The 24,108-nt window shown below is 36.5% G+C and overlaps 1 protein-coding gene across 14 annotated transcripts in view; it reads right to left on the bottom strand.

The window, feature by feature from the left end:
- Positions 1-24,108, bottom strand: part of SMG7 (SMG7 nonsense mediated mRNA decay factor) — a 78,283-nt gene that overhangs the window by 18,592 nt on the left and 35,583 nt on the right. For 12 of the 14 annotated variants that reach the window (XM_043923705.1, XM_043923713.1, XM_043923710.1 and 9 more), the window contains exons 2-10: positions 20,100-20,131; positions 17,622-17,739; positions 15,888-16,020; positions 7,497-7,668; positions 6,281-6,352; positions 5,319-5,469; positions 4,828-4,963; positions 779-941; positions 272-428 (exon numbers count right to left, since the gene is read on the bottom strand). In XM_043923705.1, the coding sequence (XP_043779640.1) occupies positions 272-428; positions 779-941; positions 4,828-4,963; positions 5,319-5,469; positions 6,281-6,352; positions 7,497-7,668; positions 15,888-16,020; positions 17,622-17,739; positions 20,100-20,131 (1,134 nt within the window). Of the gene's footprint in view, positions 1-271; positions 429-778; positions 942-4,827; positions 4,964-5,318; positions 5,470-6,280; positions 6,353-6,589; positions 6,697-7,496; positions 7,669-15,887; positions 16,021-17,621; positions 17,740-20,099; positions 20,132-24,108 lie in introns of those variants that run through there. The other 2 variants (XM_043923715.1, XM_043923719.1) reach the window with 2 other exon arrangements.

Below are 24,108 nucleotides of genomic sequence, written 5' to 3'. Positions count from 1 at the left end.
TGCAATGTGAAAAATGCCTGTTCCCCAGGATGGCAACCAGGAACGCGGGAGCACACAGCGAGTCAGAAATCCTTGAGATTGTGCCTCCCATGGAGAATTCAAACAAGTAAGTGAAAAGCATACAAAGACGTCTTCAGTTCAATTTCTAGAAAGTAGGTGGAAAACACAAGTCCTCCACTGTTTCAATATTGTGTTAGAAGGCAGTTTCTACATATCTATGGATATCAAACAAACAAAGCACACAGCTAATGTGAAATTCCATGATACTTACTACTGTCTTTCATCCACCACTGCCTCCTGAAACACCCTGGGTCTGAGTCTCAGCCAGTCCATGGACACCTTGACGGCAGGGAGGGGATAGGCATTGTAGGATTCCTCCTGAGACTTGTTCTGGAGAGGACACTTGCACAGGATGCCAAGAAAAGACACTTAAAGAAAAAATGTGTGCACAAAGAATAAGATTTGAAATTGTGTACCAGTCCAAATTAAAAATATTATTACGAGACTGGGGCTATATCCTACTTAACACTTAAATACCTTACGGATTCTTTCTAAAAAGACATTTTCTTTTCCACATTGGAAATGTCACAGATACAGTTGATGAGGGGGGAGGTCAGCAGATAAAAGGAGAGAACTTAGGGTTCAGGCCTCCTGATTCAGTATTACGAAATAAACCACACTTTTCCATGTTACTAATGGTTTGTTGCAATGATGAAAACGTCAAAGTTCATGCTTCCCAAAAAAGATGGCACAGGAAGTTAAATGATTTAATACTCACTAAAGAGGGCCAGCAACTGTGTCCAACACAGCTGCTCATCTTGGCTGTAACTATGCTGCTCTGTTTCGTTGCTAAAGTCACGAAGGTGATGAAGCTGGAACAGGTTAATGACAGTGACGTGAACTAACTGCTGAGAGTTGAAAGCTTTCTGGAATAGCAGCCTCTGAAAGAGAAGACAGGAGTACTGAATATGTTATCAGGAACTGAAGCCGTCTTCAGCACAAGAATTAAACTGGCAGTCTGCATTTAAACCACAAGGGTAACATTTATAGATGAGTATTTTAATTGAATATGATGTGGTCTGATGTTTCTCATGTTGACTTTCTGCCTTGAAAAGATTTAACCCAGTCACCACAGAGCTGGTTTTTTTTAACAATACTTTTTTCCACAAGAAACTATGTATTTTTTAATATGATTTGAGAAAAACTTTTTAGAGGACTATTAATAAATTTATACATTTTAATTCATTAGAAGCTGTTTTATAAGAGATGCAAACATACTAAAATATGAAACCAGGACCACTGACGACAAAATAAGCGCACGTAGTGAAAATCAAAATTTCAAGTAAAAAGAGGCAAAATACATGTTTTTGAACTCTTGGCACATAATAAATGACTTCCAAACTTGGTCATAAAGTTTACTCTATCAAAGGCTTGACACATTTAAAGAAATTTATTTATAAATGAGATATATAGCAAAAACATATCTGAAACACAGGGTAAATGATAAACCAAAGCAGTCATTAACAAGTATTATAGGCCACCTGATGTGAAGAGCTGACTCATTTGAAAAGACCCTGATGCCAGGGCAGGAGGAGAAGGGGACGACAGAGGATGAGATGGCTGGATGGCATCACCGACTCAATGGACATGAATCTGGGTAAACTCTGGGGGTTGGTGATGGACAGGGAGAACTGGCGTGCTACGGTTCATGGGGTCACAAAGAGTCGGACACGACTGAACTGAACTGAATATGCACTTGTACAAATTATTATACTGACACGTTCCTCTATCAGAAAAGCAACAGCCTTCACTACCAAATTTCTTTTACTTAAGAACTGTGGGTTCACAGTGACCTGCTAAACATCACTGTAAGGAAAAATTCACCTACATGCTCTCAGCTGCCTTAACTTCATTATCCTTCTACCTTAGTATCTGCAGTAGTTTAGATTACTCCTATATAAAATAGTTTTCCAACACAAGTTCCTAACAAACTTGATAGCTATTAGAGATGACATCCTGGTTTCACCTTACACTTCAGCGATGGCCCAATACCCTCCCTCCCCAGGCAAAACTTTTGGAGAAAGTGGAGTTCACTGTCACTAGCCTTATGATGGGAAATGGATTATGTCACTTACACTTCTACCAGCAGTGACAAGAGATCCTACCATCTCAGAAATTTATAGCTGCTTGTGTCCAGCCTATTCTGAGATTTTTTTTTAACATAAAGAATATGAAACATCCAGAATAAGTTTCGTAATTCTACTAACAAGATCTTTCACATTATCACTGGAAAAAACACAGTTCTCTTTCTCTTTAACTCTATTCTCCCTATCATCTTGCCATCTGTCTTTCCAGTATATACATCAAGAATGCTTACTCCTTTTCTAATGGCATTGACCATTTTTCTTGCCTTTACTCTGAATGTCCTGAAATGCTATTTCTTTTCCAGAGTGCTACCATAAAACTCTTCTTTCATTCTCTACATCCAACTTTATAGATCAGCTGACTATTTACACAAATACATAAGATTGGCATGAGAATATTTTTTCAAGAAGTGTGCTTTTCTATGAGCATAATTTATAGTAATGTATCCCTTGTATCTATAAATCCAGTGGCATTTATTTTAGAAAGCAATGTTCTACTGAATGAAATTAAAAAACTTGAAACATAGCATACGAGAGCAGCCTAGTACTAGCAAATGATAATGAAAGTTCATGAAGGTACAGACTGTATCTTGTTCTCCCCTATATCTCCAAGAGCTTAGAGAAGTGAGAGAAGTGCGGAGTATACAACAGGTACTCAAACACTTAGTGAAGGAATAACCCATACTTTTAGAAATATATAACTATTAAGTTGTAATTTCATAACATTTGGATTGCATTTTAGTAACAGATTAAACCGGGACTGACTTTTTGTTACTCAAAGACACTTTCAACAGCAGTTAAGGATTATATTGAACTAAATACTGTTAAGAAACAGCACACATTTAACAGATATAGAAAAGCCTTGTATCTCAATTCCTAAACCAAGATCTTAGGTCCTCCAATGGACCTCAAGTTGGTACATGTTTCTGCTTAGTACAGAAAGACTTGCTGGTAAGACAGATACACTGAGGTTTACACGTGGATAATACTAATTATCTGTAAAGGCTTTAGAAATACTTAACTATGCTAAAATTTCACTCCAACAATGTTCTTCTGACATTTCAATACTGGCTAAGGTTTAAAATAGATCTGCCTCATACTGTGTTTAACTTCAGAGTGTTGGAATGATACTTTAAAGTGTTATTTTAGCAACTGCCTACATACACCCACCAAAACTTCACACGCAGAAATATATATCTGAAGACAATATTAGTGTTTGAGGTTGAACCAAATACAAAACTGACTAGATTCTATACGAGAATGACTTAGAGAAGATCTCATGAAGGTAGGTCCCTCCTCCCTCCCCATTTAGGGAGTATATCTTGAATAGAACAGAGCTGGAAGCAATCTCAAAGGATCATTTGGCCCAACCCCCTGCTAGTCAATGAGACTGCAACTAAACCATTCAAGAAAAATGGCTGTCAATCTGACTTTTAAGCTCTCAAAAGAAAGACCTTTTAGTAACCCCCTACAGGTCTCTACTTAAATTTTAAGATTTTATTTCTGACCTCAGGAAGACAAAAATGTGCTCTTTTAAAATAATACTTCATATATCTGAAAACTTACAATGAATAATATAATAGACTTCTTTTTCTAGGCTGAACAGCCTAGGGCTTTAAAAAGTTGGTTGTTTCTTTCATGTACCCAGCCCCATAAATCATGGGCTAAGTTTAAATAGGTCACTAACAGAAGCATAGAACAGCGGGGACTCTAGAAGCTTATTTTAAAAACAAACTATTTCTATTATGGTTACTCGGTATAATCTCCTACACATAAAAAGTAATCAACTAAAAAATGATCATCTGTAAAAACTATTTCACACTGACTGTATCTGGCTAATTGACTGTCTCTTAACTAAGTTCTACAATCTCTGGAATGTGAAACCTGTATAATACTTGATAGACAATTTCCCAGTTACAGACAATTCCTCAGTTACAAACAATTCCCCAAGTGTATAGACACTCAAAAGTAACCTAAAAATATGTTCTTTGAGACTGTCTTGTCCACTGGTGATTTCAGTGACTACAACAGTGATTGATACATACTAGTCAAATATTTTTTGAATAAATGAACTAAAAATAAAAGTTAATTTTGACTCCTCCAATATTATATATATTTTACTACATCATTTAAATTAATATACTAATAAAAATTATATTCATACATAGAACTAGAAAAAAGGTTCCTTAACTTTATCTCCTTATACAAATTAGTGAAATATATGCCTGCTGAATGAAATTCTCATTACTTCCCTTCAGTCAATCACAAGTCCTGGGATCAAAGCACAGTGAGACCCATGAGCTCAGTTTGCAGAATGGAATTACTATCAATAAAGCAGGCAACCAAATCACATCTAAACATAGAAAACATCAGATGCAGGACTTCCAAAACTGAGAAAAGAAAGGTGCTTGGTCTGAGAGGGAAGGAGGAAAATTTCTTTTCCCACTATGATATTTTCTGCAAATGGCAGCTCCTTAGTGAAAACATGTCTGCTCTACTTCTTTATATAGACAGCACCTCAGTTTAAACTGAAGGAATGCGGTTTGCCAGAATTTCACACACCTTAAATTTCTGTTTTATCAACATTTCATAATTAAGTAACGACATAAAACTGGGAGTGAGTCTCCTCCAAATCGTACACTTCCTCCTTTAGACAAGAAAAAATTGTTTTAAAAAATCTAACCTTAAACTGTTCTTCCAACTTCTCTCGAAGCGGGCTCAACTTTTCCAAGCTCTTACTCAGGTACACATGACCGTGGAATTTAATAAAGGCCTTGATGAAGTCAGAAACACCCCATTTGGTTTTCACCTCATCCCGGCTGAAATGAAAGAAAAACTTCCATGAGTCTTAAGCAACAAAACGCCTAAAACCTCTTACAGGAGACTCTGATTTGCAGAAACGCATTATCTGAGCACCTGTGACTCAGGTAGCGGACTGCTCTCAATGACTTTTCGACTGTAACACACTCGGATGAATTAGTGCTCAGCAGCCTGTGCTACTCCACTGGGAACAACTCAGAGACCAACTGGTTGAAATTCAGTGGTGACTACATGCAAAACTGTTGTAATACATATGTTAGATTTTAGGCAAATAGGAGAGACAGGAAGCATGAGCAGCTGGCCGTTATTTCTTGTATGCTCAAATTTGAGTCCACTTGGAAAAGTCGACCCTACCTTTCCAGTGCTTTAGAAAGTGCTTTTTGTAGATTAGTAGAGGCAGCTGGGAAAGGGAACTTCACAGCAATGCTTCTGCAGTAGTAGAAAATTGTAGTCAGATGGTCTCCTTTGGAAGAAGCTAAGATAGCCAACTGATTGTAAGGCTGACCTAGAGGAGAAAGGTAAGATTCTAAAGTAATCCAAGATGCATGAAGTCTTGCTATCACAGAATGCAGAAGGGCAGTTTTTAAATCGCTGTATTAAAAATGGGGAGCATTTTACAAAGTAAATCTCATGACTAGTTCATTAAAAATAGCCTAGCAGCACACTTTAGTGATGGCACATACGTTAAAAAGTCGTATGATTAGGGTGGAGGGCACTCTAAGTTCAAATAAGACTTTGGAAAGGGCTAGACAGTACTTTTTGCTTTGTGGGCCGAAGTCTCTATCACAACTACTCAACTCTGCCACTGTAGTGGGAAAATAGCCACAGACAACATGAAACAGTATGTCCAAATGCCATCCCTGCTTTCAAGTGACTCCTTTAGAATCTAAAGGACTTTCAACGTAGCTTAACAAGAATGCATTATCACCAAACACCTACAGTGATTTAATTCAAGAATCACTCCTAACGCCCATTTAGGCAGCCATCAAAAGACAAAAGCATTATCTTTTTGTAATAAGAGAGAATTTTTCTAGGAGGGGAATCATTGTATTAAAAAGAAAATTTTTAGGGAAGCCAGAGTTATTGAAGCAATTTTAGATCACATTAGAGGATCTTCTGTTCATATTGCTTTACTGACAACAGTAATAATATTTTAAAAACTTTATTTCCAATTACACAGAATGTACAGTTAAAAGGAAAAATACAATAATCAATACCAAAACTCAAAATATCTTTGGACTTCTTACCACTTAAAAGAGGAGCCCTGAACTATTTTCCATTTTTCTACTGAGAGTAAAGTGTCATAACCAACTCACCATTAGAGGGGACAAGCTGAGCCGCATGCCTATAGTAGGACTCTGCCTGGCTGGTCTGGTTTCTGTATCGAGCTAAGAGGAGGGAAAAAAAAAAGCTCAATTTAAAAACACACAGATAAAAACAACCATTAGGGTAATTCCAAAACAGCTATAGTTTGAACATTTAAAGTTAATAAATACACTAAAATTAAATTAAGATGATTAAAGACAAAATGTTTTAAAACAAATTAACTATAGGATTACGTGTGAAGTGTCCATCCGGCCTTCCCTATCTGGGACACTCAGCATATAACCAACTTTAAAGCTTACCTAGCCCCATTTCCAGGTCCTCCAAGTGTCATGCCATCACCAGCTCCCACTACGGACTATGCTGGTGACCTGGGGCCGGCCCACAAGAAGGGGTGAGTTATATGGCACTTAAAAACAAAACAAAACAAAAAACACTATACAATATGATCTGAAATTTATGTATTTCTTTAATATCTTTATAAAGTGATTTTGAAAAATGCCTCATACCTATTGAAATATTATTTGTGTGTGTGCAAAGAATACACTTTTGAAAGCAAAAGCAATCTAGATATACTACTACTCGCTGAATCTCCCTGTAGAAATTGGCGCTTACTTTGATGTGACCTCTAATCCACTCGTTATTTGAGGACAGTCAAAACATAATCCTATAGTTAATTTGTTTCACAACCCTTTTAAGGTCACCTTAAAGGAATGAACAAGAATATATATATTACATAACATTCCCAGATAAAATATATAAAATGGAAACACAAATTGAACTGTAAAAAGGAAACAATTAAAAATGAACTTTTAATGCACTGGTAGGAAGAAAAAGGCAACCCAGCTTCAGAAGGAGTAATTTTTATAAACTCCACAATTTCAAAGGAGTACAGTTTTTCAGAAAATATTATGGCATCACTTTGAAAAAATTAAGCTTTGATTACATTTGTGCTGGTTTATTATTTGCCTACATCTGCATAAAGTCTGAATAAAACTTAAATCTGAATATGAAAGTTACTTCCCTCAAGATCCTTTGCCAATCCCAAAGCATTCAGAAAATCAAAGTTTCTTAAAATACATTTTATAGTTTTCTCTTATGACAATCTAAGTTCTATGTGTAGGCTTGTTTAAAAGAAAATAATCTTTCTATGACTACTCCAAAGAAAAGCATGAATGTATTATCAATTCCTTCACACCAAGGGCTCACCAATGTCTCCAAGGTGAACGAGGCAGTGCTGGCAGATATAGGAACAGGAGCTAGACTGTGGCTTCACTATGGCGCTGGTATGCGTCTGTTTATTGCTGATAATTCCCAACTGGGAAGACTTCACACGGCATGGTAAATCTACATTAAACACTGTACACAGTTCTTGTAATAACTGAAAGGAAAACACAACCAAGTGTTAGTATTAAGTCAGAAGTGCTCTAACAGTAAAGTTGGTATACTTTAACATGTGTAACTAATATTACATACTGCTGAGACCTAAAATAGGACAACCTTTCAAAGGATAACTAGTAACATTCATTACAAATCATATCACTTGACTTGCTAAGTATTAAAGCAATCGAAGATGTACCTCTAAAAGGAACAGCAGCAATTTAGGGGAAAAAAAAGATTTTACCTGAGTAGGCTATTCAGATTCATTCAGCAAGCAACTCCATGAAATTACCTCTCTATTTTCTTTTCCTCTTAGAAACACACAAAACTCATTAAAGACTAGTTGGTTACAAATTTGACTTAAATACAAACCAACATATTTGGCAGACTTCAGGAGTTTCTTGAGATTTATTTTCTTAAGCCTGAGGTCAAACTTGGATCTCTGCACACAGATCTATACATCCGTAGAGATCTGGAAGGAACTTTTGACATTATGTAGACATTCACTCTTTCTTCCTTTCTTCTCTAGTTTTACGGTATGAGAGGGTTCCTTCTCCCACTGAGAAATAACTTCTCTGTCTGAGCATGCTGTTTCATTCTTTTCTGCCTCCTGCCTGTCATCCCCTCATTTTTACTTATTTATTTTTTTCATCCCCTCATTTTTAAAATCTACTTTCAACTTATCAAGCTTCTTTGCTATGGCCTATGAAATGTTGCCCACAAAAAATAAACAATAATTATTACTATAAAACAAAACACACAGAACTGAAGCACTTTCCCTTGACTCTAGATTTCTCCTTTAGCAAGCTTCTAATGTCTCTTCTTCTTCTCAACAGAATTCCTTCAAAGGAGTCCACAAGTATCATATCTGCTTTCTCAATTCCTAGTCGCTCCTTAGTCCATCATGATCTGACTTTCACACAACCTCTCCTCTCCCCATCCCACCATCCACAACCACTCTACTGAAGCTGCTGTCAAAGACATCTGGTTATACATAAGCAAATACAATGGATGTTTCCTAGTCATCATCCTATTGGATCTCTCTGCCACATTGAAAACAGCTGATTTTATCACTGATCACTAAGCTTTTCTAGTTCTTTTCTTCTTGCCAATCATTTCTTCTCAGCATCCTTCATTAACATCTCCCCCGCTGCCCGACGCTGACAGCCTCAAGCACTTACTCCCGGCACTCCACAGCTCTTCACAGTCTACTCCCAGTCACTCAGACACGTACTTACAAGTGTGATCATTCAAATACCTGGTCATTTTATCACACGCCCATGGAAAACAACAGGGACACAGAGATAGATAAAAAGATCTGTGTGGTTCAGGAGTTCACAGATAAATGAGCAAGACAGGTACATAAAGTAGGGAAGGGAGAGCAGGAGAGACGAGGAAGAGAGGGAGAGATATCCCAAACGATAGCATAACCAATGGAACATTCTACGCTTATAATAAGCTTCACTCTCTGGGCTATGTGTTTGTCTCACTTAATCCTTGTGATAAACTAGTAGCAACACAATATGTTGCTTCAACGCAGTTTAAAGCTCCATTTTTTTCAGATGAGGGTATGAAAGCAACAAAAATAGAGTTATTTGACTAAGATTACAGAATTAGAAATATCTTGATTCTAACACCACTCTCTCTAATAAGTACAGATTTCACAAAACAAAACACCTTGGGGGACCCAACTCAGGATATATAATGTCTCACCCTTTTCCTAAGATAAAAAGCACCTCTATAACCAAACATAAAATCCTATATTCCCTTTTCACGAAACACAGGAGTTATCTACAATTGTACTTATACCTGTACATTTGCAATGTGCAAGAAATTTTCTGACATAAAATTGAGCAAACAAAACTAGTGCCCAGAATGAATAGAGTCTGGAAATAGAAAAAAAGCAAGAAGTACAAAAAAAGGAACAAAAAATGGGAAAAACCCTAAAACAGATTCTGTGGAGGACAGCAAGAAGAAACAGGACAGAGGATAAATAAACAATTGAGTTCTACAGGTACTGAAAGAACAGACTGGAAAATTAGGCACAGCTGAATATCTATCAAGAAGAAAAAAAGGATGTTTAAGAAAAGTAAATAAAATATGGTTGAAACTTCATGTGGCTGTCTTATAATAAAATTTTTGTCTGAACCCAGGAGTTGTAGGTAGAGATACTGGAAAAATTCCTGCTGGTTCAAAGGATTCCAGGTGAGAAAGCATGAGCTGAGGCAGAAACAAGGTGGGACTAAAGAGAAACAGATGTTTAATAAGCTGAACAAAACTATATTTGGCAATTATTCTGTGAAAACTCTTATTATACTATTCCACTGCTCTTTAGCTCTTCAATCTACCCTAAGAATTTAGAACTAAATATGAATACACAGGGCTTCCCTGATAGCTCAGTTGGTAAAGAATCTGCCTGCAATGCAGGAGACCCTGGTTTGATTCCTGGGTCAGGAAGATCCCCTGGAGAAGGGATAGGCTACCCACTCCAGTATTCTTGGGCTTCCCTTGTGGCTCAGCTGGTAAAGAATCCTCCTGCAATGTGGGAGACCCGGGTTTGATCCCTGGGTTGGGAAGATCCCCTGGAGAAGGGAAAGGCTACCTACTCCGGTATTCTGGCCTGGAGAACTCCATGGACTGTACAGTCATGGGGTCGCAAAGAGTCGCACACGACTGAGCGACTTTCACTTTTCACTTTCACTATGAACACAGAATATCTTTTAATTACTACAGATACTTAATACTTTCTTTTTGGCTCACATTTCTTAAGAGTAAGGACTACTCTACTGTTCTGTTTTTTGATGTTTTAAAAAAACCCACACAGCATGATGTTACATCTTTACTTCATTTGGCAATTTGGTTCTGGCTTCAAGCGCCATGCTTTAAATACCAATAGTTAACAAAACGATATCTAAATCAAAACAATCATCTTCACAGAAAACAGAACTGAGCATAATCATGTATCTGTCTCTTTTCAATCCATTCCAATCAGATTTCTATCTTGACCACTCAACTGAAGTCACATTTCATCAAATCCAAGATACCATAAATTTTAAGATGAACTATTAATTATTTAACAGAAAAACTGCCAATTAAATGGTGAACTGACCATCTTTTGTAAATGTTTCCCTATCTCGAAGGTGTTAAAATATGAAACATGTTTTAGAAATGAGGAAATATGGTATCCATTAATTTCACTAATGACTTCTGTGTGTCAAATCCAACTGATCCTTTTTAATCACCTGACTTGATTTCTTTGTAGCACTCACCTGAGTTGGTCACTCCCTCTTATTGAAATACTTTTCTCTTTGTCTTCTAAGATATCACTCTGATTTACTCCTATTGAAATGTGGCTCCTCCTCTGCCAAACCTGTTCTCACCTAGCTCTATGGTTTTAAATGCAAAATCCTAATGTCTAAGTCAGGGTACTTTATTGTAATTATAAATTTTACTCTGGCTCTGATCTTTTCACTGAGCTCCTAGCTTAGCTTATCAAATTACCTATTTGATCTCTCCACTTCTATGGCAAATAAGCATCCATCTCCCTAGTGTAACATGAATAGAGCTGGCTTTTCCTCAGTGTTCCCTATCTCAGTAAATGGTACAACCAGTCAACTAGCCACTCGATCTGATAACTTAAGTTATCTCTGACTCTTCCTCTATCCTGATTCCACACATCTGATCCAATCCATTAGGAAGTCCTGGCCATTTAAAAAATCCATCAATATCTTTCCATTACCACAGCAGCACACTACCTACTTTCCATTCTTGACCCCTGCTAAATCAATCTCCAAGCAACATCCAAAGGAATCTTTAAAAAATACAAATTTTATCATGCTATTATCCCCCTGTCTACTTCTCAATGACTTCCAACTACATACACTTCAGATTAAAATTCAAAACTCATCTTAGTCTATAAAGCTGTACAATGATTTGGACCTGGTGTACTTCCCCAGTCTGGTAGCTTAATCTGTACCTCACGTCATCAAAAAAGATGTACAGAACATTATTGTTCACCACGTCATTTAACTGTTTCAATTATCAAGATAACCCAAAAAATGTTACTAACAAGTTCTATTAATGTTGAGATCTGAAAAAAGCTTACTGCTGCTCATTCTACAACTGGTGTACTCCCTCAACCAGGGCCTGTGGAATGCAGTGGGGAAAGATCAATACTTACCTCAGAAATAATATTTTCCTTTATAACACAATATTATGAGACATTTAATATTTTATTATTGACTTGCTTATAAAATGTTTTTGCAAATAACCTGCTACCTCACCAAAAATGATTCCTGCTATACTTCCTTGCAGATGTGTTTGGATTTATTAGTGTCCAATCAAACCCTTGGAAATGTGCTACATGTGTGTCACAGCATAAAAAAAGGTTAAGAATCATTTTCCAAGATAAATGTATCTGTGTAATGGCTAATATAGAAATGTACTGCAGAAGGTGGATACTCTTTCCATAAGATCTTTTGACCAATCCAATACCTCCACCAAGTCTATTGCTCCTCCCAACTTCAGTTGTATTCACAGTTTAGATTTCCACTACATGAAGGAAGGAAGAGATTTAAGTTGGAGACGAGACTGGAGTTTTAAAACTAGACTGTTTATTATAAAAACCTAAGAGCAATGAGAATGGTAGGAATCTGTCCAAAAGGTTATGATGGGAATCTGGAATTCAAAGAAGTAGAGTTTAAAGTAGTGATGGGGGAGGGGGGTGCTAGTAATAGGGAGACATACCATTTTTGTTAATATCCCATTGAGCTGAGACTATTCAACTACCGTTTAGAGTCCAACTGTATCCATAATTTTATATCATGATTTTTCATTTAACATAATTTCCTCACCATAAAAAAAAAAAATCTTCATAAACAGGACCTAATTAAACTTAAAAGCTTTTGCAGAGCAAAGAAAACTGTCGACAAAATGAAAACCCCCACCTACCAAATGAGAGAAAACTGATAAGGGGTTAATATCCAAAATACATAAACTGCTCATACAACTTAAGATCAAAAAAACAAACAACTGCATTAAAAAACACCAGAAGATCTGAATAAACACTTTTTCAATGAAGACATACCGATGGCCAACAGGCACATGAAAAGAGGCTCAACATTGCTAGTCATCTGAAAAATGCAAATTAAAACCACAATGAGTTATTACCTCACATCTGTCAGAATGGCTATCATCAAAAAGATCACCAATAACAAATGCTGATGAAGACATGGAGAAAACGGAGCCCCCATACACTGCTGGTGGAAATGTAAGTTGGTACAGTCAGTGTGGAAAACAGTATGGAGGTTTCTCAAAAAAATAAAAACAGAACTACCCTATTACCTAGCAATTTCACTCCTACTCCTGGGCATATAACTGAAAAAAACAAAAACACTAATTCAAAAACATACATGCACTTCAGTGTTCACAGTAGCATTATACACAACTGCCAAGATATGGAGACAACCCAACTGTCCATCAACAGATGAATGGATAAAAAAGATGGGGCGGGTGTGTGTGTGTGTATCCCACAAACATACATATACAATGGGATACTACTAAGCCGTAAAAAAGGATGAAAATTAGCCACTTGCAACAACATGGACTTGGAAGAGATTATATTAAATGCAATGTCAGACAGAGAAGGATAAGTGCCTGTATGTTATCATTTACATGTGGAATCTAAAAAACACAACAAAGTAGTAAATATAACAAAAAAAATGAAACAGATTCACAGATAAAGAAAACAAACTAGTGGTTACCAGTTAGGAAAGGCAAAGGAGAGAGGTGAGGTAGGGGATGAAGAGGTACAAACTATTATGTGTCAAACAAATAAGCTATAAGGACATATTATACAGCACAGGGAATATAACCAATATTTATAATAACTATAAACAGAGTAAGTGTTTCCCAGATGGCAGTAGTGGTAAAGAACCCGCCTGCTAATGCAGAAGATATAAGACAGGCAGGTAGGTTTGATCCTTAGGTCAGGAAGATCCCCTGGAGGAGGGCAATGGCAACCCACTCCAGTATTCTTGCCTGGAGAATCCCATGAACAGAGGAGACTGGTGGGCTACAGTCCACAGGGTAAAGAAGAGTCAGACACGACTGAAGTGACTTAGCAAGCACACAGGCATAAACAGAGCATAACCTCTAAAAACTGTGACTCACTATGTTGTACACCTGAAACTTACATAATATTGTACATCAGCCAAACTTCAATAAAAAAACTTCATAAATACCATTTATAACAGTTTCATAATTTCATTTTATAGATGGTTTGTAATTTATTTAACCATTACTCTATTGTAGGATATTGGTGGTGTTTCCAAATTTTAGTATATCAATATAATACCTATTTGTTTCTTTAAATGTAATTATTATTATTATTAAATATCTGTTGATCTATGGACAAGTGCACAAAGAAAAACCTGTACTGTAAAAACAAAAACTACGTAACTTCTGTATTTCAAAAAACTTCAAACAAAATGAAAGGACAAGAAGAAATTGGAGAAAAAGATGATTGTCAAAAAAAAAAAAAGGAAGAAAAATCAACATCCCTATGCAGAAAGAGCTCAGACAGATTACTACGGAAAAAATTAGAGTCTGAACAATGGATGGGGAAAATAAATGATTAAACTGATTGTATAAAATACAAATATCTAATAAAGATAAAGATAATAAAGAAGTTCAACATCACTAGTAACTAGACATTAAATTATTCTCCATCTATGAAGTATGTTATTCAATTAATCATTCATTTACCTTTACTGAAATACTTAATGCTGTTGAGTATATGTCAAGATAGACACTTGTATACACTGTTGATGGAAATTTAAAAACATAAATGAGAACTTTCTGGGAAAACAAAAGTGACTATCAATAGTGTTAAAAACTCTACTCATCAGTAATTTATCCTGAATGAGAGGGTAAGGAAAAATGTTTGGACTTCTTATAATTTTCAAATCTCTTGGCACTGGTATGCATTTTTTATAATGGAACCCCCCCCCCAAAAAAAAAGTATCTATTAATATATCCATCTCCTCATTTAGACTGGATAGTCCTTTGAAAGTTAAAGACGGTCTCTCTTCCCTCCAATCCTTGGTGTCTAGTATTGTGTGTTACAAAGAACAAACTTTTTAACAGTTACTTGCAGAATGAATTAACCTTTAACATCTGCCCTAAGGATTAGCCAAGTGGCAAACCACAAGCCCTCTCTCCAGAAATACCAACTTTTGCTAAAAGCTGGCAGCAATTTAAAAGTGAAGTGTGAGAACAAGAATCATACTTGAGTTCTTTCAGTGATGAACGGTGATGAATTTTTTAGTCTAAGTAAATCTATAAGATGGTGGCTATTTGATATCTTTCAACAGTCTTTTCTAAACAGCAAAACCAAAACAGACAAAATATAGGTAGCAATGGTCAAGCAGCAGCACAGAGAGAAGATTCTGTGAATTTCTTTGGTGCAAGCTCCTCAAAATCTCGCCTTGTCATTGTAGGATGAGAATTTATACATATTTTATTAAATTATGAATGCTATTATAAGTGGATGGGATGAAGTTTTCAAAGGAATTCTGCTTAAATAAAACTCACTGTCCAACAAAGAATTATTCTACCTCATGTGATTTAGAAGTCATATCAAGATGTAACTAAGGGCAGGGAAAGTTTCTGAGAACAGTAAATAACAGCTTATTATTCAAACTGAGGAAAGGCTATTCTACCTCTTAGGTAGCTTAACAGCATTTGAAGCTCCAGATATATTCTACTATATACTTAATACTACGAGAACTCATTGAGATCACAGATTTTGACTTTCCTACCTGGCACAGCATGGCTGTTAAACTTTCCTAATGATTATACCCACACTTTCACATTCGCTCTGATGAAGCAAAGTCCGTTCACTCGTGACCGACGTCTCTCACTTGTAACTGCAGCGCTGCTGCTTCACTAAGGCACTGCTCTCATTACCCTTTTTCTGTTCACACAGTTATACCTCCAACCTTTAAGGTGAACCATCGCCTTTTAAAGAGCAGAGTCTTTACTGTTTTAGAAGTCTTATGGTAAATAATTTTGGACATTTTTTAAAATTTGAGATTACAGATGATCAACTCCTAGATGCACCATACTATGGGTACATAGAGTGCCTGTACGAGTAAGATGTGCACAAAGGGAATATTCACCACTGATTTTAGGAAAACTGGTATGTAGTGCCAAACTCACCTGAGTATAGAAGCCACTAGCTGCCTCTAGGAACAGAGAAAGGTTTGCCTGAACTTCACTCCGATTCGGGTTTGCTCGATTCTTTGCCTGGCCTTGTAGTGTTGTGATCTGATTCTTAAAGGCATGATTCCAGCTGAAAACAAAATGTAATTCTATTTGGTATAGCAGTGACTCACTGGGCAGACACTGGTCCCCCTGAGAACAAGAAAGAACTGTTTGTTATAACACACTAGGCAGTAAACCCGCATTCAAGTTACTCACTTAAATGACTTTACGCTCCCCTTTGAACAAGACTAGACAAGCAGCAGAATGCAACTGACCTTAGTAAACACTTACCAAATGTTCGAATAATCAGACTGTGGCTTCAGTTATTTATCTTTTAGGGTTACTAGAGTTAGAACCTATTTAGGAATCCCGGTACAAACTTAGAACTACAGTGGTAAACCAAAGTAAAAGTAAGCTATTAACAAATTTCCATACATTGTATCACTGCACCAAAAAAAAGTCTTCTATCAAGTGGAATGCCAGTGGGCGGGGGGGGTTTCCTTATGAATATTAAGCCATATTTCTTATTTCTCTAAAACTTATTCCCCACAACACTTGGTTCTATTTCTCCTATTCTCCTGTTCTATTGGTTCTATAACTCCTGTTATAAAATGCCTTTCATTCATTAATCTAGTTGTACAGAGAGTCATTTTAAATTTAGTTATGGTGAAGTACAGTTGCTCCCTAATTTGGAAATCACAGGGGGAAAAGAAAGAAACAAACAATAAAAAAGAACTAGTATGGAAGATATACTGGCTTCATTAAAGGATGCAAACATAGATAAAGGGTTTACAACCTACCTGGAAAGTACCTAATTCTTTATCAACGGCAGCTTTTGAGACTCTTTTGAAGCACTGGGGTTTTTAATGATTTCTGAGGGCAATCACTCCCTCAGCATTTTTGATGTCATCTTATCCATGACTCTAATATCAAAAATACGTGTTTGAGTGGTTGTGATTAAATTCTATTACTAGGTCTTCTAACAATATAAAGGTCAGGTGTGCAAAAATCAGGAAAATTAGATTAGGAAAAACTAATTTTCACCACAACTTAGGTAAACAGAATATTCTTGATTTTTAATTTTCCACCAGGCTAATGTCCTTGTTTCAATTTATAAGGCAAGGCTTTCCATGAAAGGCATTTATTTACTCACTTGGGAATCTGGTCATCTGCCATTTCACAGCTCATAGAAAGAATGAGTGGAATAGCCTAAATATGTAAAATTTTTCTTAGTCTTATAGGGGAGTAGGGGAAGGAAATATCTATTTGATTAAAAGGAAGAACTTTCCTTACAATGTAAATATATTTTCCTTTGGGAGAGATTTATAGAATCACATTTATCAAAGAAAGCCTGCTCTGAACACTTCCTTTTCTAAATCATAGCTTAAATACAGGACTGAATACAATATAGAGAATCCAAACACTGTTTCTTAGCACCTGAAATATATACAGATTTGTTTTTATTATATGCCCCAAATACCTTAATAAAACTCAACTCTGAACATTTCTCCTCTTTACACCAAAGGTCAAACAGATTGTTCAAAACATCACAAGTATTAGAATTTCTTTTTTTATCCATTGAGATAGCTTACTCTGAAACAGGTTAAAAAGAAACAACCAAATCGTTCTCTTCTAAAGTCTTGGTGAGTTTCTTGATCTTACAGGGACATCCCAAATGGTAATACTTACAGATCCTGTTCTACTTTCTTGTCTAAAGCGTATTCCAAATCAGTAACTAGCATTTTCTGGTACAGGTCCTGCAGAGCCTGCCTGGATGTCCAGACTTCGGCTGGACCCAGCTTAGAATCTGAGTAACAAAACAAAAACAGTAGATAGATAAACAGATTGTTAAGGCCATTATGCCACACAAACAATTCCTTCACTCTCCATTCACCAAAGCAAAAACCTGCTTAAATACACATCATAGATTGCTCCAAAAGTTTTATACTACATTTCAGATGAAACTTTCACCTTTTGGCTAATGATTGAATCTTTCAAAATGCTTCTGTATTTGTCTTTTAGTTTTGAAATAACACCATGAAATGAAAAAGGCCTAAAAAAGAGAGAGAGAATGATTCACCCTTTGATTTTGGTGTGGATATCTAAGTATTCATACCATAGGAAGTCATATGCCTCATAAGAAGTCACCCCATTTGGAATGGTGGACTGCCAAGTTGATCTGTTTACTCTTACATTAATAACTGTATCTCTTTGTTCAAAGAAGCTTTTCTTCTTTTGAATCATTCTCACAATTGCCCTTACAGAAGCCTCCTGTCAGCTCACAACCCAGCAGTTGTTTGGGCATTCTGCTATTACTCCTACTTTCCTATATATGTCAAGCCAATAAAGTCTTGACAGTGAGTGTTATTTTACCAATCGGTAGGCTGCTTGTCAAGACACTTTTGTGAGCAATGCATACTTGCTATTTAATGTAAATGAGGGCCAGAATCAGACAAGTGATTAAACTGCTCAAGAGGCCAAATGAGAGACTGGGTGCAAGATGAAGTCAGGAAGTCAGGCTATGACTATATGTAATACCAAACTGGAGCTGTATTGTCTGCCAGAGTCTTACAAGGCACATTAGCCTTTCCTATTACTAGGCTCATGAGTGCAATAACAGATAGTGAGCTGCCTCGATAGAAGAACTTAATAATGGACTTTTCAATTACATATTTCTGACTGCTAGTTAGCCTGTCTGGTTGCATTTCAAGGTTTTGCAACAGAATATCTTCACTCCTCTTTAGGTTTGCTATTAGTATCTACAGGCACCATAATCCTATTCTGCACACAGACCCTCCCAGATATTAGAGTTAATCCTCAGGAGAGTTTGCTAGAAACTAAAAAATAGGGTCTTTTTTTTTGGTATCAGGTTCTTGGCCCCTTATTAAGCTTTTAATGACTAAATAAATAGATTTATAGATTTATTCAACTCTGCTTCAACTCATCGACAGCAGGGAAAGGATTTTAAGGTTATCATTAACTCTGACCCATCAGAGAGACTATCATTTGAATGAGCAGACTTAATATCTTAGGGACAAGTTACCTTCTGGGCACAACAGATGTTCCCTACAAAAGTCAAACCCTTCTTACTGAGGGTGTTCAAGAGTTAAGAAAATGTAAAAGGTATATAGACTGCCCGAGATTGCTCCATACACAACTTTTATCACACAATGCAGATTACAATGCCAACACAAAGAGGAATAATAGAGCAGAGCTCAGAGCTGACCCTGGTAGCCACAGTATGGCGGATAATGACAGCTATGTTAATAATAGGAAGAACTGTAAAACAAGAAAAAGTGGTTTAGGCTTTTTTTCCCCTTGAACAAGATGATAGTGAGATTACTCAAAATCCTTAAAATATTAGCCTGCAACTCTAGAAATTGAGAAAGACACATCCAAATAGCCCATTTCGTCTTGGTTGTAAATTTTAGCAGGTATGCAGTTTACAACAAGTTTAACTCTCTTGGGGGTTTCACTGCAGAACTAAAATCTTCAAAAATTAGGATGAGATCCACTAGCACCTATATTTTTAAAAACATTTCAGCATAGTTACACAGAAAGCATGTTGCTGTTATGCTGTAAAGAGAACATTCTGACCACTACATAGTTGCTGCCATGTATTTCCTAATTTTGAGTTCAAGTCATCTGCTCCTTTTAGTGGCCAAGTCCATTTATTCTTTCAAAAACACCTTGGCTACTGTTGAAAACAAAAAGGTGAGAAAGAAAAGAAAGAAAAGTGGTAAGGTGCTCATTCAATTTCAAGGACTTTCAATTTGCAAAAGTTTTCCTGAAAGCATTTTTCTCTGAAGGCTCATCTACTATTTAGGTTTGGGGAATTATAAACAGGAAGATATAAACCTAATGTCATAAGGTACTTGTGTTTATATGGTAGAGGAATTATTTTTTCTGTATCTTAAATCACTAATATAGAATGTCAAAACTAAATGATTATATGCATCAACTAAGCAATATTCCAGTCAATGTAGCACAGATTATAAAAATTTTTGATGAGCCATCTAAGTAAAAATTCAAAGTATAAAAACAATAAATATTTTTAAAACCCTTTGGCAACCAGGACAGTACTACAAGTAGTATAATAAGATGACACACTTCTCTTAATTTAATGGTATAAAATAAGTTGTGAAAAACAAATGAGTCAGACAGTACCTGTCATGTCAGCCTTCAGGACTTCTGCCTGCCTGAAAAAGGGGAAAAGAACGTCAGTTAGAAACAAACTAGGCCTACCCAACATAAGTAACACTAAAAGTAAAATTATACGACGATAAGACTGCAAATTAAAAAGAAAACGTATAGCAGCTCTATTTGTGGCACTGCAGTGACCCTGCTTTAACATCCAGAATAGTATTAGATTCTAGCAAACTGATGTCATTGCTGAGACGTTCACAGGGTCATCATGAACTCTTCTACCAAGTAGAGTTCACTTTCTTACTGGTCACCCCCAAATCTGATACATTTAAAGATAACATTTAAGTGACATTTATTAAACTAAAATTTTTCTGTCAATGAGGCCAGGAAATTCTGTGTTTCTCAATTCACTAGCCACTATAACTATTTTAACTCTCCATCCTCCTCAAGATGATTTCTGCCCTCTTCCTCAGTCTCAACTATTTTCGGCAAAGGACAGTTCCATACCTCAGGAAAAACAAAGCCCTTACTAAAGGCTTAGTACATTCACAGAACCCTCTTCTTCCTTATTCTTGTTAAAACACTAGAGGAAGCGTATATCTTGTTTAAGACCAGTAATTCCACTTAGGTATGCTCTTTCTAGCCTTTGTAAAGACATCTGATCCTTTAATTACCACCTCCCCTCTTTCAATAATTTAAAAACTTCCCTCTCTATTGGATGCTTCTCACAGAGTATTTAAACATGCCCTACACTTTCACAGACTTTAAAATCTTCTATCCTATATTCTCTTCTAACCGCTGCTTCTTTTGTCTCTTCCCAAATTCTTCAAGAATTGACTGTATCCAAGAGGTCCAAAACTGAACTCATGACCCACCCCCACCCTCACTTCTGGTTTCTCTTTCAAGTGTTCGTACATTACTAAATGTATCATGGCTTCCCAGCTGTGAAAAGCAGAAGTCATGGAAGTCATCCATGACAACATTCTCTCAAATACCTGGTAATCTATCAATGCCAAGAAATTTTACCTACTAAATACGTCTTTAACCTGTAAATCTCCCTTTACTTCTTTTTCAGACACTATCATTCAAGTTATAACCATCCATTGCCTGGACTGTTGCAAAGCCATCAAATTTTTTTCTCCACTTCACTCTTGTCTGCTTTCATTCTGCTTGCTCTACTGCTATCAGAGGGATCCTTAAAATATGCAAATCTGACCTCATCAGCTGCCCTCTTAAAACCTTTTAATGATGTCCCTTTTAATGATGTCACTGCTTTTAGGGTGAAAACCAAGATCTTTAGTAAAGTGGTCTACAAAGCCCTCTGCACTCTGAAGAGAGTCTCTGTACTCTACTCCTACCATTATTCTGTTCTCTCCTTGATCTTTTTGCTCCAGTCCCTGGACTTCTTTCTGGATTCTCCAATGTGTTTGGCTCCCTTCACACTCAAAGCCTTTGTAAAGAAGAGTCCCTTTGCTAGAAATACCTCTTCCCCCCTTTGTCTACTTAAGTACTCATCCTTTGTCCCAGTCAGAGGCATTACTTCCCAAGGTGTGTGTGTGTGTGTGTGTGTGTGTGTGTGTGTGTGTGTGTGTGTGTGTGTGTGTGTGTGTGTGTGTGTGTGTGTGTGTGTGTGTGTGTGTGTGTGTGTGTGTGTGTGTGTGTGTGTGTGTGTGTGTGTGTGTGTGTGTGTAGTCGCTCAGCTTTGTGTAACTCGTGGCATCTAGCACAACGCCATGTTCATGAAGAGCCCTCAGTTGGGGGCGGTGTGTGTGTGGGGTGGGGTGGGGTGTGTGTGTGTGTGTGTGTGTGTGAGTTGTTCAGTCGTGTCTGACTCTTTGTGACCTCATGGACTGTAGCCTGCCAGACTCCTCTGTCCAAGGAATTCTCCAGGCAAGAATACTGGAGTGGGTTGTCATTCCCTTCTCTAGGGGATCTTCCCGACCTAGGGATTGAACCTGGGTCTCCTGCACTGCAGGCAGACTCTTTACCATCTGAGCCACCAGGGAAGCCCTTGAACACTACATACATGAAGGATATTCTTGTTTCATGTTCTCAAAGCACTTGTATTTTTTTCTTCATAGTACTTACCACATTTTAATGCTTACCATCACAACTCCTATGCCTACACAGTGGGCATTCAACAAATATTTAAGTGAAGAAAGGAAAAAGGCTAAACAACAGTCATATACTATAAAAAGGTAAGAATATAAAGAGACTTCCATTTTTAAAAACAAAATCTGACATAAAAGCTAGAGAACAGAGACTCTAAAATTTTTACTGTAAATGTTTATGTAATATCAATTGTGAACCTGTTTCATCAAAATATAACATCAATCTTTTTTCTGAGCTTTCAAAAAGTTTTTAAAATATTTTTTTAAAATTAAGCTTCCAAATATAACAAAAGCACAATAGGATGCTATAAAAACCACAAGCCATATAAGAACTATCACTATAATTGAATAATATCAAATACACAGCTATACTTAATCCTAAAAGATAATATCACATCAAATTCCATTATCCATTCAGCCTAGTTTTACTGTTTGCTTTGAGTGCTAAACTTTTGCCATTAAAGAAAAAAACAAAACTTCACAAAGTAGTTGATTTATGTCCTTAAAACCTAAGATCATATTTAGAAATACCTCACCTCTTAACCTACCAGTGTCACAACCTCCTCTCCTGCCCTCACCCGAACCTAATTAGAGTACTAACTTCTGAACTTTATACTGAGACAACCAGAGGTACTTATGCATCTTCATTGGATTCAGTAACCTTTCATTCTGAGTAGCCAAGTTAGGAAGGATATATTTTACAATGTATCCATATCTTACCTAAAAACACATACTCTGGTATATACAAGATACACTGAGAATCATGTGTCTATAGATTGTTTTCTCATTCCAAACAAGATTTGCTTGTAAAGATGAACAAATACCATTTTGGCATGCTAAGATCTGCCTAATAAGGATACCAATTTCCAGTCAAATGAAGAGTATATTGAGCATATAACAGGAACTATTTCCAAATAATCTGCTTCTCTGATAGGCCATCAGTAAGAGAAAAACTATAATTCTAACAGATTCTGGAACAGGCTTTCACTGATAAAGATCAAAATATCACTATACATTTTTATATACCATTTTTATATAACCTGTCCAAGAAATATGTAAAATGAAAAATCTAAACACAAACAAAAGTGCAAAAATGTCGTAAAAACTATGATATGAATGTTCAAGCATTTTGAAATTTCAAGAGTTTTGATACCTCAAGAATGACTAGGGAAGAGACGCTCACCTCTGAGCACAGTTCTCTCCTAGGTTCTGAAAGAGACACATGTTAATGACTAAAATAACTGCTAAACTGAAATGGTAAAGAGAGTTAAACAGAAAATAAAACCGTGGGAGATAGCGACTATGATTTCCATCCCATATACAAGGAAACTGAAACTCTGAAATGTGGAAATAATTTGTCCATTATCACAAAGCAACTAAGTACAATTAAGTACAAACTTAGTTCTTTCTGACTATGACGTTCAAGTTATTTTTATTTCAAGTTGGAATTAAAAATCCTATGACATAAAAAGCTAACACAGACTGATCTAGGTTCAGTTTCGTGCTGTTGATTAAACCTTAACATTTAAGCCAACTAGTCTAAATTGAAGATCGGTTCACAAAAAATGAAAAACAAACCAAAAAAAAGATCAGTTCGTATTAGGAAATAAATACCTGAGATTTCTACCAGAGAGACCACAAGAAGTAAAATTCATATTCTCGTGCAGTGGTCAGACTGGGGGTAAAGTTTCCTCCTTCACAATGGATCAATTTTTGTAAATACATTTTATTGGAACAGTCTTGCCTATTCATTTAGGTATCATCTATGGCTGCTTTCTGCTACAAGGGCAGAGGTGAAGAGTTAAGATAAAGACTACACGTCTCATCAAGCCTAAAACAGTTACTATCGGCCCCTTTACAGAAAAGGTTTGGCTCTCCTGCTCCAGGGAGTAAGTATTTGATCAAAATCAAGAAGTCGA

The sequence above is a fragment of the Cervus elaphus genome, chromosome 14 (genome assembly GCF_910594005.1).
Source record: "Cervus elaphus chromosome 14, mCerEla1.1, whole genome shotgun sequence".
NCBI lineage: Eukaryota > Metazoa > Chordata > Mammalia > Artiodactyla > Cervidae > Cervus > Cervus elaphus.
The sequence above is the reverse complement of the archived record's forward strand: the minus strand, read 5'-3'. Positions and strand labels throughout refer to the sequence as shown.